This window comes from Scyliorhinus torazame, chromosome 5 (assembly GCF_047496885.1).
Source record: "Scyliorhinus torazame isolate Kashiwa2021f chromosome 5, sScyTor2.1, whole genome shotgun sequence".
Lineage (NCBI taxonomy): Eukaryota > Metazoa > Chordata > Chondrichthyes > Carcharhiniformes > Scyliorhinidae > Scyliorhinus > Scyliorhinus torazame.
The window spans coordinates 261567996-261587048 of record NC_092711.1 but is presented as its reverse complement, the minus strand read 5'-3'; the positions used below and the strand labels follow the sequence as shown (position 1 = coordinate 261587048).

The window sequence follows — 19053 nt, the reverse complement described above, 5'->3', positions numbered from 1 at the left end:
AGTTAAGTTTCTAGTCAGTGGTAATCCCTCGGGTGTTTATAGTGTGGGATTCAGCGATGGGGAGATGGTTATATTCTCTTTTGTTGGGATGGTTGGGGTGGTCATTGTGTTGCGCAATTGTTACTTGCCACTTATCAGCCCAAGCCTGACTATTGTCCAGGCCTTGCTGGATAGGGACATGGATTGTTTTAGTATGTGAGGAGCTGTATATGACGTTGAATATTGTGCAATCATCAGCGAACACACACACTTCTGAGCTATGATAGAGGGAATGTCATTTATAAAGCAGCTGCAGATGGTTTGGCCAACGACACTACCCTGAGGAACTCCTACAGTGATACCCTGGGACTGAGATGACTGATCTCCATTAACCACAGTCATCCTCCTTTGTACTAGATATGACTCCAACCTATGACGAGTTTCCCCCTGATTCTCATTGACTCCAGTTTTGCTCTGCTTCCTTTATACAACACAAGGTCAAATGTGGCCTTGATGTCAAGGGCAGTCACTCTCACCTCACCTCTTGATTTCATCTCCTTTGCCTATGTTTGGACTAAGGCTTTCATGAAGTTAACAGCTGGGAGCACACAATTAGCTTAAATTGTTATAGATAATTGCTACAAGGACGTGGTTACACCCAAGGTACAGAAAGATAGATGGATGATTGCCAGACGGAGTAGGCGGACAGTGCAGGGGTCCCCTATGGTTGCCTCCTTATCTACAAGTATGCCGTTTTGGATACTGATGAGGGGGAAGGTCCATCAGGGGACAGCATCAGCAGAGGTCAGAGTGAAGGCACCACTCTAGCCCTGCTGCACAAGGGGGTACAAAGCAGCCAATTAATAGTGGCAGCGGATTCAAGTCAGGGGCACAGATAGGCACTTCTGTGGCCGCGAAAGGGACTCCAGGATGGTAGTTTACCTCCCTGGTGCCAGGGTCTGGATGTCTCTGAGCTGGTACAAAGCATCCCAAAATGGGAGGAAAATCAGACAGTTACTTGTCCACATTGGCACGAATGACATAGGTAGAAAGAGTAGCGAGGTCCTGCAATGGCAATTTAGCGAGTTAGGTAGAAGATTAAAAAGCAGGACCTCTAGGGTAGTCATCTCATGGTTACTCCCCGTGCCACATGCTAGCGAAGCTATCAAAAGGGATATAGTGCAGCTGAACACGTGGCTAAAGAACTGGCGCAGGTGGGAGGGCTTCAGTGTTTTTGATCATTGGGATGTCTTCCAGGGAAAGTGGGGCCTGTGCAAGAAGGACTGGTTACACCTGAACTGGAGGGGCACCAATATCCTGGCTGGGAGGTTTGCGAATATGGTTCAGGTGGGTTTAAACTAATGTGGCAGGGGGGTGGAAATCAGAACAATAAGACAGCAAGTGTAGAGACTGGGAATGAGCATGGTACCAGGGCCAGGCTGGCTAAGAGGAAGGGCAGGCTGGGGGAGGTCGAACTCCGTGGGCCTGGAGGTCTGGAGTGTATCTGCTTCAATGCACAGAGTATAACAGGTAAGGCAGATGAACTTAGAGCCTTGATTCATGCGTGGAACTTAGATGTGGTCGATGATAACAGAGACTTGGTTAAAAAAGGGACAGCTAAATATTTCAGGATATAGAGGTTTTACGTGAGACGGAGGAAGGTAAGAGAGGTTGGGAGAGTTACAATACTGGTTAGAGAACATATTACAGCTGTACAGAGGGAGGACACCTTGGAGGAATCCAGTAATGAGGCACTGTGGGTAGAACTCAGAAACAAGAAGATGTCAGTCCCCATGATGGGGGTGCACAACAGCCTCCCAACAGCCCACAGGAAGTTAAAGAAGCTGTAAGCAGATTCTGGATAGATGTAGAAATAATAGGGTTGTTGAATGGGAGACTAATTTTCCTCATATTGACTGGAAAATAATAATCTTTTATTATCACAAGTATGAAGTTACTGTGAAAAGCCCCTAGTCACCACATTCCGGCGCCTGTTCGGGGAAGCTGGTATGGGAATTGAACCCACGCTGCTGGCCTTGTTCTACATTACAAATCAGCTGTCTAGTCCACTGAGCTAAACCAGCTCTAAAATCCCTTGGGGCTAGGGGTCTGGATGGTGAGCAATTTGTTAAATGTGTCCAGGAAGGTTTTTTGGAACAATATGTGAATAGTCCGACTAGAGAGGGGGCTATACTGGACCTGGTACTAGGGAACGAGCCCGGGCAGGTCATAAAAGTTGCAGTGGGGGAACATGTCGTGAACAGTGACCACAATTCCGTATGCTTTCGGATACTCATGGAAAGGACAAGTGTTGTCCTAAGGTTACGGTGCTAAAATGGGGGAAGACCTAATCTGCAACCAGATTCGGCAGGATTTGGAGGCTGTTGTTTGGGAGAGGCTGTTTGAGGGTAAATCCACATTTGGCATGTGGGAATCTTTTAAGGAGCAGTTGATGGGCGTGTAGGACAGGCATGTGCCGTGAAAAGGAGAGGCAGGATTCGGGAATCGTGGATGACAAGGGAAATTGCGAGTAGTCAAAAAGAGAAAGGATGCATACGTGAGGTCTAGGCAACTAAAACAGATGAAGCACTTGAAGAATACACTGAAAGTAGAAAAGAGCTCGAGCAGGGAGTTAGGAGAGCAAAAAGGATCATGAAATGTCCTTGGCAAACAGGATTAAGGAGAGTCCCAAGGCATTTTATACTTATCATAGAATTTACAGTGTAGAAGGAGGCCATTTGGCCCATCGAGTCTGCACCGGCTCTTGGAAAGAGCACCCTACCCAAGGTCAACACCTCCACCCTATCCCCATAACCCAATAACCCCACCCAACACTAAGGGCAGTTTTGGACACTAAGGGCAATTTATCATGGCCATTCCACCTAACCTGCACATCTTTGGACTGTGGGAGGAAACCGGAGCACCCGGAGGAAACCCACGCAGACACGGGGAGGATGTGCAGACTCCGCACAGACAGTGACCCAAGCCGGAATCGAACCTGGGACCCTGGAGCTGTGAAGCAATTGTGCTATCCACAATGCTACCATGCTGCCCTCTTAGGAACAAGAGGGTAGCTAGAGAAAAGAGTTGGTGCACTCTAGGACAAAGGAGGGAAATTTTGTGTAGAACCAAAGGAAGTAGGTGAGATCCTTTTTAAAAAAATTTAGAATACCCAATTCATTTTTTTCCAATTAAGGGGCAATTTATTGTGGCCAATCCACCTACCCTGCACATTTTTTGTTTTGGGTTGTGGGAGCGAAACCCAGGCAAACACGAGGAGAATGTGCAAACCCCACATGGACAGTGACCCAGAGCTGGGATCGAACCTGGGACCCTTGGCATTGTGAGGCAACCGTGCTAACCACTGTGCCACCGTACTGCCCTGAGAAGGGTAACGAGGATAACCCGGGTAATTATCAGCCTGTGTGCTTGATGTCAGTGATAGTGAAATGGTTGGAAAAGTTTCTCAGCGATAGGATCTATGCATATTTGGAAGTGAATGGTCTTATTTGTGACAGACAGCATTTGTACAAGGGAGGTCATGTCTCACTAATTTAATTGAGATTTTCGAGGAGGTGACAAAAATGATTGATGAGGGAAGGGCTGTGGATGTTGTCCACATGGACTTTAGTAAAGCATTGACAAGGTCCCTCATGGCATGTTGGTGCAAAAGATTAAATCACATGGGGTCAGGGATGAACTAGCTGGATGGATTCAGAACTGGCTTGACCATTGAAGAGGGTAGCAGTTGAAGGGTTTTTTTCTGAATGGACTAGTGGTGTTCTGCAGGGATCTGCTCTGGGACCTCTGCTCTTTGTAATATATATAAATGCCTTGGAAGAATACGTAGCTGGTCTGATTAGCAAGTTAGCGAATGATATTAAGATTACAGGAGTTGCGAATATTGAAGATCGTCAGAGAATACAGCAGGATATAGATAGGCTGCAAAATTGGACGGAGAAATGGCAGATGGAATTTAACCTGGACAAATCTGAGGTGCTTCATTTTGGTAGATCCAATTTAGGTTGGAGCTATAAAATAAATGGCAGAAACATCAGGAGCATAGAGACACTGTGAGATCTGGACGTGCAAGTAACAGATCCTTAATAGTCGCAGCACAGGTGGAAATGGTGGTAAAGAAAGCATAAGGCTTGCTTGCCTTCATCGGACGGGATATCGAGTATAAAAGCTTTCACATTATGTTTCATATATGTAGAACGTTGGTTGGGCCACATTTGGAATAGTTTGTCCAATTCTGGTCACCGCACTACCAGAAGGAAAGAGCACAGAAAAGGATTACCAGGATGTTGCCTGGTATGGAGGGTATTGGCTAAGAGGAGAAATTGAAAAAAACTGGGATTATTCTCCCGAGCGATGCTGAGGGGTGACCTCTTGAAGTTTATACAATTATTAGGGGTAGAGATAGGGTGAACAGTTGTAGGCTTTTTTCCCAGGGCGGAAATGACAATTACAAGGGGGCACAAGTTTAAGGTGAGGGAGGATAGGTTCAGTGGAGATGTGTGGGGGAAGTTTTTTTTACACGGGGGGGGGGGGGGTGGCCTGGACTGCCAAGTGAGGTGGTTGAGGCAGATACGTTAGAGACCTTTTAAGACTTATCTGGATAGACACATGAACAGACGGGGTATGAAAGGATACAGGCAAGTGATCGGCACAGGCTTGGAGGGCCGAAGGGCCTGTTCTTGTGCTGTATTCTTTGAGTGACCCTGGCGAAACCCAAACTGAGTGTCAGCGAGCAGATTATTGCTGAATAAGTGCTGCCTGATAGTACTGTCGTCGACCCCTTCCATCAGTTTGCTGATGATCCTAAGAGTCGTGTGGGGAGGGTTGGATTTGTCCTGCATTTTGTGGATGGGACATACCTGGGCAATTTTACACATTGCCAGGTAAATGCCAGTGCTGGAGCTATACCGGGACAGGACTAGCTCTGGAGTACAAATCTTCAGTGCGAATGCTGGAATGTTGTCAGGCCCTACAGCCTTTGCAATTCATGTGAGTGAATCAGATTGGCTGAAGACTGGCATCTGTAATGCTGGGGATCTCGGGAGGAGGCTGTGATGGATCTCCCACTGAGCAGTTCTAGTTGAAAATTGTTGCAAATGCCTTATCTTTTGCACTAATGCGCTGAGCTCTCCCCTCATGGAGGATGGAAATATTTATTTTGTCGTCTCTTCCTGTTGTTTAATTGTCCATTCAAGACTTGATCTGACAGGATCACGGAGTTTGTTGGGAGATCGTTTAGCCCTGTCTGTTGCATGCTGCTTTCATTGTTTGGCATGCAATTTGTCCTGTGGTTGTAGCTTCAGTAGGTTGAGACCTCATTTTTCGGTATGCCTGTTGCTGCTCCTGGCCTGTCCTCCACTGATCGTTGAGCCAAGATTGATCCCCCGGCTTGATTGTACTGGTAGAATGGGGGAATATGCTGAGCCATGAGATTGCAGATTGTGGCTGCATATAATCACCTGCTGCTGATAGCCTCAATGCCTCATTGATGCTCAATTTTAAGTTGCCAGGCCTGTTTGGAATCTATCCCATTTACAACACACAATGCAATGGAGGGTATCCTCAATGTGAAGTTGGCATACCATCTCCATAAGGACTTTGCAGTGGTCACTCCTACCAATACTGTTGTGAACAGATGCAACTGCAACAGGTAGATTGGTGAGGTCGAGGTAAAGTAAGGTTTTTCCTCTTGTTGGTTCTCTCATCACCTTCTGCAGATCCAGTCTAGCAGCTATGTCATTTACAACTTAGCCAGCTCAGTAAGTAGTGATGTTACTGAGTCATTCTTGGTGATGGACATTAAAGTCCCCACCTACATACTGTGCACTAACTACCCTCAGTGTTTCCTCCAAGTGGTGTTCAACACTCAGAGAGGGAAGGTAGTTGGTAACCAGCAGGTTTCCGTGCCCATGTTTGACCTGATGCCGTGGGAGTTCATGGGGTCCTGAGTCAGTGTCGATAACTCCATCCCAATTTTCTACCGCTGTGCTGCCACCTCTGGTGAGTCTGTCTTGTTGGTTGAACAAGATGGGTGGTGATGGTGGTCTCTGGGACTGTAGTCTGTGGGACAGCCCTCCTATTTTTGGCACAAGCCCCTAGATGTTTTCAAGGAGAATTTTGAAGGGTTGATAGGGATGGGTTTTCCAATTTTGTTTACGGTGCCCAAGGTGCCATTACAGAGGGCATTTAGGAGTCATCCACATTGCTGTGGGTCTGGAGGGTAGCAGATTTCCTTCCCTCAAGGACATTTGTGAACTAGATGGGTGTTTGCAACAATCATCAATGGTTTTGCGGTCACTATTTTAAAATCTAGATTATTTAACTGAATTTAAGCTCCACCAGCTGCTAGCCCAGATATTAGCCTGGGCCTCTGGATTACCACTACCCCACCGCCGCCCCATACTTGCATTAATGTGTACCAAGGAAGAGGACACTGCCAAAGCTACTGTAAATTACGAGGTTGTAAACTACTGGATAAGATAAAAACAGATAGAGTAGGTACTAGAACGGCTGGGGGTACCCAGTCAGAATGTGGTACCCTGTTAATTGCTGAAAAAAGTTCAGACAGAAATTTTAACGGTTCTGGCTACAACTTTCCAAATTCCTTTTGGATAGATGAATGATGCCAGCTGACTGGGGAACTTCAAATATTGCACCCTTATTCAACAAAGGGGAGGAGGATAAACCTGGCAATTTAAGGCCAGTATGTTCAATACCTATGGTGGAGATGTTTTTTGAAACTTAATCTGAGAAAATATTAACCCTCCACATAAACAAGACTGGACAAATAAGAAATTTGTCATGGGGAAATTGTGTTTGATTTGAGCTTTTGATTAGGTAACCATGAATGTGGATGAAGACTATGCCTTGATCAGCCCTGCTGCCTCTATCCCAACCCAACCTACTGAAAGTTTTGCTCATCTATTTTCACTGTGCTCCTGATTTCCCCCGTAACTCAAATTTAAAATGCTCTATGAATATAAAGCAAAATTTTGTGGATGATTGAAATCTGAAATAGAAACTGAAAATGCTTGAAAGATTCAGGCAGAGAGAAACCGAGTTAAGACTTTCAGTCCATTTGACTTTCCTTTTAAGCCATACGGACTCAAAACATTAACTCTGTTTCTCGGTCCACAGATGCGGCCAGACCGTATATGGTTGTGTGAAGATTGAAATGTTTTTCTATGATGAAGGCCCTATGTAAGATGCAAATTTGAATTTGGTTAAGCAAGAATTAGTTGTATAATTTTTAGGATTTATAGTACATTATAGTTTTGATATGCAAAAATACAATATGTGAAAAGCAACAACTCGCTTTTACTTTTTTTTAGGTACCGTACAAATCTAACCGCTTTGAAGTCTTTGGATTCAAGTAAAAATGTAAGATTGCACTAACGGAAATGCCATTTTGAGCTGCAACATTGAATGTTGGGAGTATTGCACTTATAATCTTCCAATGTGGTTCATTTTATTTTATTTTTAATGTAAGTTTTTTTTCTTTTGATTGTCCAATTGTCCTTCAGGCATAAATTTTAAATGTTGCGACCAATTTAGGTTACCTGGTTTCTTGGATGCGGTCAAAATGTAGAAAATGTTGCACTTATTATGAAATCTCTGTTCCTTGGTAGGTTTCTGGTAAAGTTGGTTTCTCAAATTGGGTGACGCGTTTATTCCAAAAGAAAGAGAAGGAAAGAAAACCCTCAGCTTGTTTCCTTTTTTTTGAAGACTTTGTTAACACCACCTGTGTCATTTGCAATCTCTTTTGTGACTGGCAGCCTTGCCTTGAAATACTTCACCCATTGTGTATTTCCAAGAGGTTTTGGGCATGTCTGTTTCTAGCAGCCATTATTTCAATATCCAGTAGTTTACAGATTTAGTTTTTCCTCAGACAAATATTTTGATATGTCTCTGAATTATACAAAATGTCTGTCTTGAGGGTGATTTGTTGTTTTCTAACCTCTACCTTGGAATGTGGCCATACATTTTTAAGTAGTTTGTGCAAAAAGTCAGTTGAAAGTTGAAAAATCATATTTTCGTAATCGCAGTCCTACCAAGATGGCGAATGGATGAGGGGAATTGGAGGAGGAGGATGTTATCAACCATGTCAGGCTGAGGAGGGATAGTTCACAGTCACATAGTAATTTAGGACTTCAGTTGGGGCCATTTCAATGCTATGGCAGGTAGTGCAACCTGACTGGGGCTTAGATGTGGAGTTCAAAGAAAGCTGGTGACAAATTTGAGATGCAACAACACGTTCAAGATTTTTGGAGAAGAAAGGGAAGGTGAGATGGGCAGTAGTTTGCAGACCAATCAGAGAGTTTTTATTTAGATTTAGTTGATGACAGATTTGAAGTACTTGAACTGTTGACACTTTTAGCTAAAATGGGAGTTGGGTGAATCCAGCAGCTTGGTGGGGAAAAAAAGGTTAAGGGAGCAGAGTTGTCTTGAAGGCAAATGAGCTAGATGATGGGAAAGAAACTACAGATATGTACAGATATGTGAGGCTAGTGCCAGGGGACACCTTTAGGAGAACAAAAGAAAAATATTGTGGATGCTGGAGATCTGAAATTTTTAAAAAGTGCTGGAAAAACTCAGATCTAGTAGCATCTGTGCAGAGAGAAACTGACAGTTTTTAGTCCAATATGACTCTTTAAAACAGTTCAGGAGAAGTCACATTGGACTTGAAACGTTAACTCTGTTCCTCCCCACAGATGCTTCCAGACCTGCTGAGTTTTTCCAGAACCTTTAGGAGAATTTGGGTTTGGTAGGCCAAGGGAAAGAAGTGGCAGAGGCTGATGAATGGATGGTCTCCACTTTAGAGACAAAGAAGTCCATCAGCTCCTAACGCTTCTTTATGGAAGTGAGGGTAGAAGGGACAGTGAAGAGAGTTTTAAAAATATGGTTTGCAGTGGAGAAATCATGTTTTATCTGTATTCCAGGCTGATCCTGGAATAGTGTACGGTAATTTTTGTGTAAAAGATGAGTTGAAAGACTACTTGAGAGAACATTTCAGTTATACCTAATCTTATCTTTCCTTAATGACACATATTTTCAAACAGAATTCCTGCTTAGCAGTCTGAAGAAAACCTTTGGCTGAGTTACTTCATTCTTCAAATCTCAAATTATAATGCTTCTATTCCCACTTAACTGAGACTTTTTTTTTTAGAAAATATTTTATTGAAGCATTTGTAATTTTCACAGTTTAAAACATTAACATTTCTTAAAAGAACAACCCTCGTGGGCCGCGCGTGCAAAAAACCTAAAAAACAATGTCCCCAACTGCCCACGCCCTATTCCCTAATTAACCATACTGAGTTCCCTGTCCTTGTCTAACACTGCCATGCCTCCTATTTTCTTCCCCCCCTCCCTTTACTGCTGATGTTCAATTTTCTTTGAAGAAGTCGATGAACAGCTGCCATCTCTGGGCGAACCCCTGAGTTGATCCTCTCAAGGTGAACTTGATTTTTTTTCCAGGCTGAGAAACCATGCCATATCGCTGACCCACACACTTGACTTCGGGGGCCCTGAGTCCCTCCATCAAAGCAAATTCCGTCTCCGGGCCACCAGGGACGAGAAGGCCAGGACATCGGCCTCCCTCCCCCCTTGGCCCCCGGATCATCCGATACCCCAAATATTGCCAATTCTGGGCTTGAGGTTATCCTCCCTTCCAGGACTTCTAACATAATGTCTGCGAATCCATGCCAGAATTCCCTCAACTTCGGACATGCCCAGAACATATGCACATGGTTAGCTGGGCTACCCCCACACTGCCCACATCTATCCTCCACCTCAAAGAACCTGCCCATCCGGGCTACCGTCATGTGGGCCCCGTGGACCACTTTGAACTGGATCAGGCTAAAGCTGGCACTGGACGAAGATGAATTGACCCCCTTCAAGGCTTTTTCCCACTTTTCCATTTCCAAGTCTCTTTCCAGCTCCTCTTCCCACTTCAGCTTCACCTCCCTGATCGGGGCCCAATCCCACTCCATCAACTCCTTGTATATCTCCAAAATCCTCCCCTCTCCAACCCCAGTTTCTGACATCACTTTATCCTTTAGTCCCCTCAGGGGGAGGCGAGGGAAGCTTGGAACCTGCCTCCGGACAAAGTCCCAGACCTGAAGATATCGAAACCCATTCCCGCCCGGTAGCTCAAACCCCTCCTCTAGTGCCTTCAATGTCGGATAGCCCTCCTGGATTAATAGATCCCCAAATCTCTTGATCCCTGCCCACTGCCACCTCCTGAAGCCCCCATCCAGCCTCCCCAGGAAAAACCGGTGATTGTTACAAATCGGAAACCACACTGACACCCCCTCCAATCCCATGAGCTGCCTCCATTGCCCCCACACCCTTAGAGCTGCTACCACCACAGGGCTTGTAGAGTACCTAGCAGGTGAGAACAGCAAGGGCGCCGTTAGTAAAGCCTCCAAACTCGTACCCTCGCAGGATGCCGCTTCCACTCGCTCTCAGGCCAACCCCTCCCCTACTACCCACTTTCTGACCATCGATATGTTGGCCGCCCAGTAATAATTAATCAAGCTCGGGAGGGCCAGGTCCCCCTCTCCGCGACCCCACTCCAGGAGTGCTCTCTTTACTCTCGGGGGTTTTCCCCACCCACACAAAACCTGTAATCGCCACATTTATTTTTCTAAAAAAAGCCTTTGGGACAAAAATCAGAAGGCATTGAAAAAAGAAAAGCTGTCTTGGGAGGACTGTCACCTTCACCGTCTGGACCCATCCCACTAGCGTCGGCGGGAAAATGTCCCATCTGTGGAAGTCCCTTTTCATTATAAAACAAAGAAAGAACAAAGAAATGTACAGCACAGGAACAGGCCCTTCGGCCCTCCAAGCCCGCGCCGACCATACTGCCTGACTAAACTACAATCTTCTACACATAATGGTCGACATGATTATGTCGACCATTATGCCCAGATTTAACTTGTGGAGCTGCCCCACTCTTTAGCCACTTGAATCCCTAAATATGTAAAATTCCCCGCCACCACTTTAAAAGGTAGCTCCCTCAGTCTCCTTTCCTGTCCCCGTGCCTGGATCACAAACATCTCGCTCTTTCCCATATTGAGCTTGTAGCCTGAAAATCGCCCAAATTCTCCCAGTACCTCCATGATTTTGGTCATGCCCCCCACCCCGGGGCTGTAACATAAAGCAGCAAGTCATCCACACAGAGAAACCCTGTGTTCCAACCCCCCCCGTTACTATTCCCCGCCACGCACTCCATGTTCTAAGGGCCATTGCTCATGGCTCTATGGCCAGGGCAAACCGTAATGGGGAGAGCGGGCATCCCTGCCTTGTTCCTCTCCTGAGATTAAAATATTCTGTCTGGGTTCTCACATTTACCACTGGGGCCTGATATAACAGCCGGACCCAGTCCACAAATCCCTGCCCGAACCCAAACCTGCCTAAAATATCCCATAGGTATGTCTACTCCATCCGGTTGAAAGCCTTCTCCGCGTCCATGGTTACTACCACCTCAGCCTCACGCCCCTCAGGTGGCATCATTGTAACATTAAGAAGCTGTCTAATATTGGACGTCAGGTCCAATTTGTCCTTCACAAATCCCATCTGATCCTCACCTATTACCTCCGGGACACAGTCCTCTATTCTGATGGCCAAGACCTTTGCCAGTAATTTAGCATCTACATTTAAAAGGGAAATTGGTCTGTACAATTCACAGCTCTCCGGGTCCTTGTCTCGCTTCAGGATGAGAGAGATTGAGCCTGTGATGGCGTTGGGGGAAGCACTCCTAACTCCTTGGATTCATTTTTTTTTTTAAAGTATTTTTATTGAGGATTTGCAGACGTTTTCATAATAAAACAGTAGTAACAATAATAACAAATCAAACTAGAGTGAACATTAACATAGTGCAAAAAGAGAATATACAATAACAATTAAATAGACATTATCCCATGCGACTCAGTCTTCCCACACCATTCCAATGAAGCACTCACCCGCCCCCCCCTATGGATTGCTGCTGCTGCTGACATTTTAATTTTCCCCGAGAAAGTCGACGAACGGCTGCCACCTCCGAGAGAATCCTAGCGTTGACCCTCTTAAGGCAAACTTTATTTTCTCGAGGCTGAGAAACCCAGCCATGTTGTTAACCCAAGTCTCTACACTCGGGGGCTTCGAGTCCCTCCACATTAATAAAATTTGTCTCCGGGCTACTAGGGAGGCAAAGGCCACATCGTCTGCCTCTTTCGCCCCCTGAACTCCCGGGTCTTCTGACTCTGCAAAGATCGCTATCTCTGGACTCTGCACCACCCGTGTGTTAAGCACCTTGGACATTGCCCTCGCGAACCCTTGCCAGAACTCTCTAAGTTCCGGGCATGCCCAAAACATGTGGACATGGTTTGCAGGGCTGCCCTTGCACCTTATACAACTATCTTCTACCCCAAAAAAGCTTGCACATTCTCACTGCCATCATGTGTGCCCGATGGACCACCTTAAATTGAATTAGACTGATCCTGGCACATGATGAGGAGGTATTAACCCAGCCCAGGACCTCTGTCCATAGACCCGCTTCCAACTACTCACCTAGCTCCTTCTCCCACTTGCCCTTAAGCTCCTCCTCCGGGGTTTCCTCCACCTCCTGTAGTTCCTGGTAGATATCCGACACCTTCCCCTCCCCTACCCAGGTGCCGGAGACCACCATGCCCTGTATCCTCAGTGGCGGCAACATCAGAAAGGCCACTACCTGTTTTTTCAGGAAGCTCGTACTTGCAGATATTTAAAGGCGTTTCCTGGCGGCAGATTAAATTTGTCCTCCAGCGCCTTGAAACTGGGAAAGCTTCCGTCTATGAACAGATCTCCCATCCTTCTGATGCCTGCCCTCTGCCAGCTCTGGAACCCACCATCCATCCTACCCGGGATAAACCTGCGGTTGTTACATATCGGGGTCCAGACCGACGCTCCCTCCACCTTCCCGTACCTCCTCCACTGTCCCCAGATCCGCAGTGTCGCCACCACTACCGGACTTGTGGAGTAACGGGTCGGCCGGAACAGCAAAGGAGCCATTATCAAAGCTCCCAGACTAGTACCTTTACATGATGCCGCCTCCAGTTGCTCCCATGCCCCCCCCCCCTCCTCCCCCCTCCTCCCCCCCCCCCCCCCCCCCCCCCCCCCCTCACCGCCCACTTCCTAATCATAGCTATGTCGGCCGCCCAGTAGTAGTTGCGAAAGTTCAGCAACGCCAACCCCCCCACCCGACTGCGCTCCAACAGCAATCTCCTTACTCGCGGGGTCTTATTCGCCCACACAGCCCGAAATAATCCTACTCACCCGCTTAAAAAAGGCCTTAGGGATGACGATGGGGAGGCACTGAAATACAAACAAAAATCTGGGGAGGACAGTCATTTTCACGGTCTGCACCCTCCCAGCCAGTGACAGCGGGGGCATGTCCCGCCTTTTAAAGTCCCCTTCCGTTTGCTCCATCAACCGGGTCAGGTTGAACCTGTGCAGGGCATCCCATTTCCTGGCCTCCTGTATACCCAGGTAACAAAAACTTTTCTCTACTATCCTGAGCGGCAGCTCTTTCAGTGTCTCCTCCTGCCCCTTGGCCTGGATCACAAACAACTCGCTCTTTCCCATGTTCAGTTTGTACCCTGAAAAACTACCAAAATCCCTCAGGATCCGCAGAACCTCCCCCATCCCATCCACAGGGTTCGAAATGTACAGGAGCAAATCATCTGCGTATAGCGATACCCGATGTTCCACCCCCCCGAACCAGTCCCCGCCAGTTTCTCGAGGCTCTCAGCGCCATAGCTAGCGGTTCTATAGCTAGGGCAAATAGTAACGGGGAGAGGAGGGGACACCCCTGCCTCATTCCCCGGTGAAGCTCGAAGTACCCCAACCTCAGCCGGTTTGTACATACACTTGCTACAGGCGCCTGGTACAGCAATTTCACCCAGCCAATAAAGCCCGAACCTCCCCAGTGTTTCCCACAGATACTCCCACTCCACCCAGTCAAAGGCTTTCTCTGCGTCCATCGCTGTTACCACCTCCGCCTCCCCTCCCTCTGAGGGCATCATAATAGTATTCAAAAGTCTCCGGACATTGGTATTGAGTTATCTGCCTTTAACAAACCCAGTCTGGTCTTCCTCTATCACCCCTGGGATGCAATCCTCAATTCCTGTGGCCAGAATCTTAGCTAGCAATTTGGCATTCACGTTTAAAAGCGAAATCGGCCTGTATGACCCGCAATGCACGTTTAAAAATGAAATCAGCCTGTATGACCCGCAATGAACTCCTTGGATTCATTGAAAGCCTTGACTAACAGCTGTCCCACTAGCCCCAAAAACATTTTATAAAATTCCACTGGAAATCTGTCAGGTCCCGGGGCCTTACCCGATTGCATTGCCCCCAATCCGTCTTATCACTTCACCCAGCCCAATTGGGTCCCCCAAGACTTCCACCAGCTCCTCATCTACCTTCAGGAACTCTAGCCTGAAGGAATTGGTACATTCCCTCCTCCCCCGCAGGGGGTTCCGACTCATAAACGACGATAGAATTCATGGAACAACTCATTAACCGCCCCTGGGTCCCTTACTACTTTCCCCCTCATATCCTTTTTTTTCTCTATCTCTCTCGCCGCCTCCTGCTTCCTCAGCTGATGTGCCAACATCCTGCTAGCTTTCTCCCCATATTCATATACTGCCCCTTTTACCCTCCTCAGCTGTCCCTCCGCCTTGCCTGTGGAAAGGAGCCCAAAATCCATTTGAAGTCTCTGACGCTCCTTCAGGAGCTCCTCATTCGGAGACTCCGCATATCTCCTATCCACATGTAAGATTTCTCCTACTAGCCTGCCCAGCTCCCCCCGTTCAGCCCTTTCCCTATGGGCCCGAATTGAAATATATTTCCCTCTGGTGACCGCTTTTAATGCCTCCCACACCACCCCAGCTGCGGTCTCTCCCATGTCATTGGTTTTTATGTACACCCGCATGGCCTCCCTCGCTTGCTCACATATCTTGTCATCTGCTAACAGCCCTGCATCTAGCCTCCACTGTGGGCGCTGAGAATTTCCCGTGTTCACCTGTAGTTCTAGCCAATGTGGCACATGGTCCGATACTACGATTGCTGAATACTCTGTGTCCACCATCCCCGCTAACAATTTTTTGTCCAATATAAAAAAATCTATCCTGGAGTATGCCTTGTGCACATGAGAGCAGAATGAATATCCCTTGCTCCTTCGCTTCTCAAATCTCCACGCATCAACACCCCCCCCCCCCCCCCCCCCCCCCCCCCCACACCCCTCGTGTGCTCCATGAACCCCTGCAGCTCTTTCGCCATTGCTGATACTTTCCCAGACCTAGAACTCGACCGGTCCATCCTAGGATCCTTAACTGAGACTTTTAACTTGGTGTGGTGCCAAAAAACTATCAAGGAGGTAGACAAATTACTCCAGCTATCTTGAAATGTGTGGTTTGAATCATAGAATTTAAAATGCAGAAGGAGGCCATTTGGCCCATCAAGTCTGCACCAGCCCTTGGAAAAAGCACCCCACCCAAGCCCACACCTCCACCCTATCCCAGTAACCCCACCTAACCTTTTGTTTGGACTCTAAAGGCAATTTAGCATGGCCAATGCACCTAACCTGCACATCTTTGGACTGTGGGATGAAACCAGAGCACCCAGAGGAAACTCATGCAGACACTGGGAGAATGTGCAAACTCTGCACAGACAGTGGCCCAGACCGGGAATTGAACCTGTGACCCTGGAGCTGTGAAGAAACTGTGCTAACCACTGTGCTACCATGCCGCCCAAGTTTGTTTGAGGTTTGAACCATTTGTAAAAATGAATCAGGATTTATATTGTTTAGATAACTTAATTTGGCATGGTATTGTCTTAAGTAAACTGATTGAGTTATTATTGACATTTGGTCAACAACTGGAGAAGCAGTACAGCATTGTTTGAAATATATAATTCACTTCTTAACTTGCCATAAAGGTAAATTGTAATTTTGTACTGCTGGTTACAGTTATTGGTCAAGGATCTTTTTCTTCGGGCAAGCGCTCGCTAGCGAGTATGATTGCCCACCAAAGAAACTCTTGTTACTGGTCATGGGTTCTGTGGGTTATTGCATGGCTGATGAGCCTGATCCTAGAGCCGTAACTTCGACCGCACACTTGGCAGGTGTTTCTGGGAGGTGGGATCAGTCCTTAAATTCTAAATCATTGGTATTCCTTTCTTGGGATCCTTTTCCGGGCTTCCGCTTGCCATCTGGTATCCTCGTTACTTCAATCAGGAGGTTCACCCAAGTAGATCTGGGCAAGGTTGAAAGGTTCTTCAGCAATCCTGTAGACTATGTCCACTCCATTAGGAAGCTTGCTCTTGGCGAGCTGAAGGAAGATGGCTACAAAGATGGATAGATCGGTTTTTTTTGGGGGGGGGGGCGATGTCACATCCCTGCTTGACCTCAAAGGTTTCTGTCTTATTTCCGTCGGTGAGGACTATGGCCCACATCTTGTCTTGGAGGAGTCGGAGGATGTTGATGAATTTCTCTGGTCAGCCAGCCTTTGACAGGGTCTTCTATAGCTCTTCCTGATTGACCGAGTCAAGTGATGAAGGCCATGTAGAGTGGTTGATGATGTTTCTAGCGTTTCTTTTGATGTTCCTGAGCAATGAAAATGATGTCTGCTGTTCCACGGTTTGGTCGAAAGCCACACAGGCTTTCCGGAAGGATTTCTTCGGACACTGGGATTTGGACGATGATATTCCTGGCGTAGAAGAATAGGGAGATTTCTCGGTAGCTCCCACAATCCGCTTTGTCTCCATTCTTGAAGATTGTGGTGATGACAGCATACCTGTGGTCGACAGGAATTTCTTCTGTGTCCCAGATTTTCAGCAACAGCTGATGGAGATCACAGGTGATCTCTTCTCCTTCAAATTTGAAAGTCTCCGCTGGGATCCTATCCACTCCTATGGCTTTTCCATTTTTCATGTGTTTGACTTTGTCCATGCTTGGCGGGAGTCTAAGATCATCTTTGGGGAATTGGGAGATTTCTTCAAACACATGCTCATCTGTGAGTGTATCATGGTTTAGGAGTACTTTGATGTATTCTCTCCATTGAAGGCTGATGCTTTCTTACTCCGCACTGGTTTGAGACCTAGGGTATTGGGTCCTTATATTGCCTTGGCACTGAAGAAGCCCCGGGTGTCATGTTTGTCAGCTCCTTAACTTGCTCAGTCCACCATTTGTTGATTTCCCTAGTTCTTCTTTGTACCTCCACCGTGGCTAATTGATAAGCTCTCCTCTTTTTCTTGCTGGTTGTGTCATTTTGCCAGGCCTGGAGAGCTTTCCTCTTCTTGTCGATGAGGTTTTGGATGGTGTGGTCATTATTGTTGAACTAGTCTTAGTGTTTTCTGGTCTTGTAGCCGATGGTTTCTTCATGGCTGTCTTCAGCTCTTCCAGTTTTCCTCCACTCCATCAGAATGGACTTTTGGAGATTTTGGAGAAGAATTTGTTGGAAGTTCACTCGCATGCTTGGCCCTTGAAGCCACTCAACACTGATCTTTTTTCTGAGCTGTTTCTTCATCTTCCCCTGCTTTTGATGGACATAGAGGAGTGGATGAGCCTGTGATCTGTCCAGCAGTCATCTGCACTGGTCATTGCTTTGGTGATGAGGGCATCCTTTCGGTCTCTGGATCGGACAATGACAAAGTCAATCATGTGCCAGTGCTTTGACCATGGATGCCTCCGGGAAGTCTTGAACATGTCTTTTTGGAGGACAGCACACATTTGGCGAGCAGGAGAACCCCGTTGTAGTCGTAATTCCCGCCTCTTCCACAAACATTCAAACTCTCCACCACCGATGAACAGTAGCAGCAGTGTACCATCTACAGGGTGCACTGCAGGAATACACCAAGGCTTCTTAGGCAGCACCTACCAAACCCACAACCACATCGAACCACCACTACTTGGAAGTTTCCCTCCAAACCACTTACCATCCTGACTTGGAAATATATCGCCGTTCCTTCATTATCACTGAGACAAAATCCTGGAACTCCCTCCCTAACATTGCTATGGGTGTACCAACACCACAGGAACTGTTGTGGTTTAAGATGCGATTCGCCACCACTTTTTCTTTAAACTAAATAGAGGGTGGAATGGTTCTGGAGTGGGGATACGTAGGTTTACAATGCAAAAGGATATGGCAACATTGCAAGGCAGCTATTTAGGTAATGAGACCCAGAGTGTGACAAGAAGGGACAGGGTGTGCAAACAATAAAACAAAAGCATCAAATAGGGTCAAAGGGGTCAAATATTATGGGGGGAAAGCAAAATTAATGGCTCTTAAATGCATGCAGTTTTCAGCATAAAATAGATGAACTGATGGCACAAATTGAGGTTAATGGATATGATCTTTTAGCCATTACAGAGACATGGTTGCAAGGAGATCAAAGCTGGGAACTAAATATTCAGAGGTATGCGACTTTTTGCAAGCACAAGCAGGAAGGAAATGGTGTTGGGATACAAGATGGAAAAGTATGGCAGGACATGAACTCGGATCTGAAGATGTAGAATCTATGTGGGTGGCGGTAAGAAACAACAAAGGAAAGAAGACACTAGTCGGAATAGTCTATAGGCCCCCTAGCAGTAGCTATACTGTAGGACGGAGAATAAGTCAGGAGATACTGAGCAGCTTGTATCATTTAATTTCTTTGTGAAAAACCTATACTGGCGAGTTTTGCTGTTGCTATTAGAGGACTGTTATTAAATTTGTGGTTGCTGACTCATTCCTCAGATCTGCTACTTAATTAACTAATTTCCTACCCAGTTGATTTGTTTCATTTGCATTGTCAACTGGCCTGATATCGATAATATATAGTTGGTTTATGTAAGTGAGACACTTGCTACTTGTCGCACAATCAAGGATGCACTTTGTTTTTAAACATGCGTCCTCATTGTTGTCATGATATTCAGGTAAACATCATAGCACATACATACATACATACATGCTGATGGACAGATCAACGGACCAATCAACACACACAACACGACAGCCAATCACAGGCAAGAGCATACACAGTACAAAACAGGGA

At 46.5% G+C, this 19053-nt stretch overlaps 1 protein-coding gene across 4 annotated transcripts in view; it reads left to right on the top strand.

The window, feature by feature from the left end:
* The window catches only part of cenpi (centromere protein I), a 150182-nt gene that overhangs the window by 109559 nt on the left and 21570 nt on the right, over positions 1-19053 (top strand). For all 4 annotated transcript variants that reach the window (XM_072505454.1, XM_072505452.1, XM_072505453.1 and 1 more), the window contains one exon: positions 7332-7380. In XM_072505454.1, the coding sequence (XP_072361555.1) occupies positions 7332-7380 (49 nt within the window). The remainder of the gene's footprint in view (positions 1-7331; positions 7381-19053) is intronic.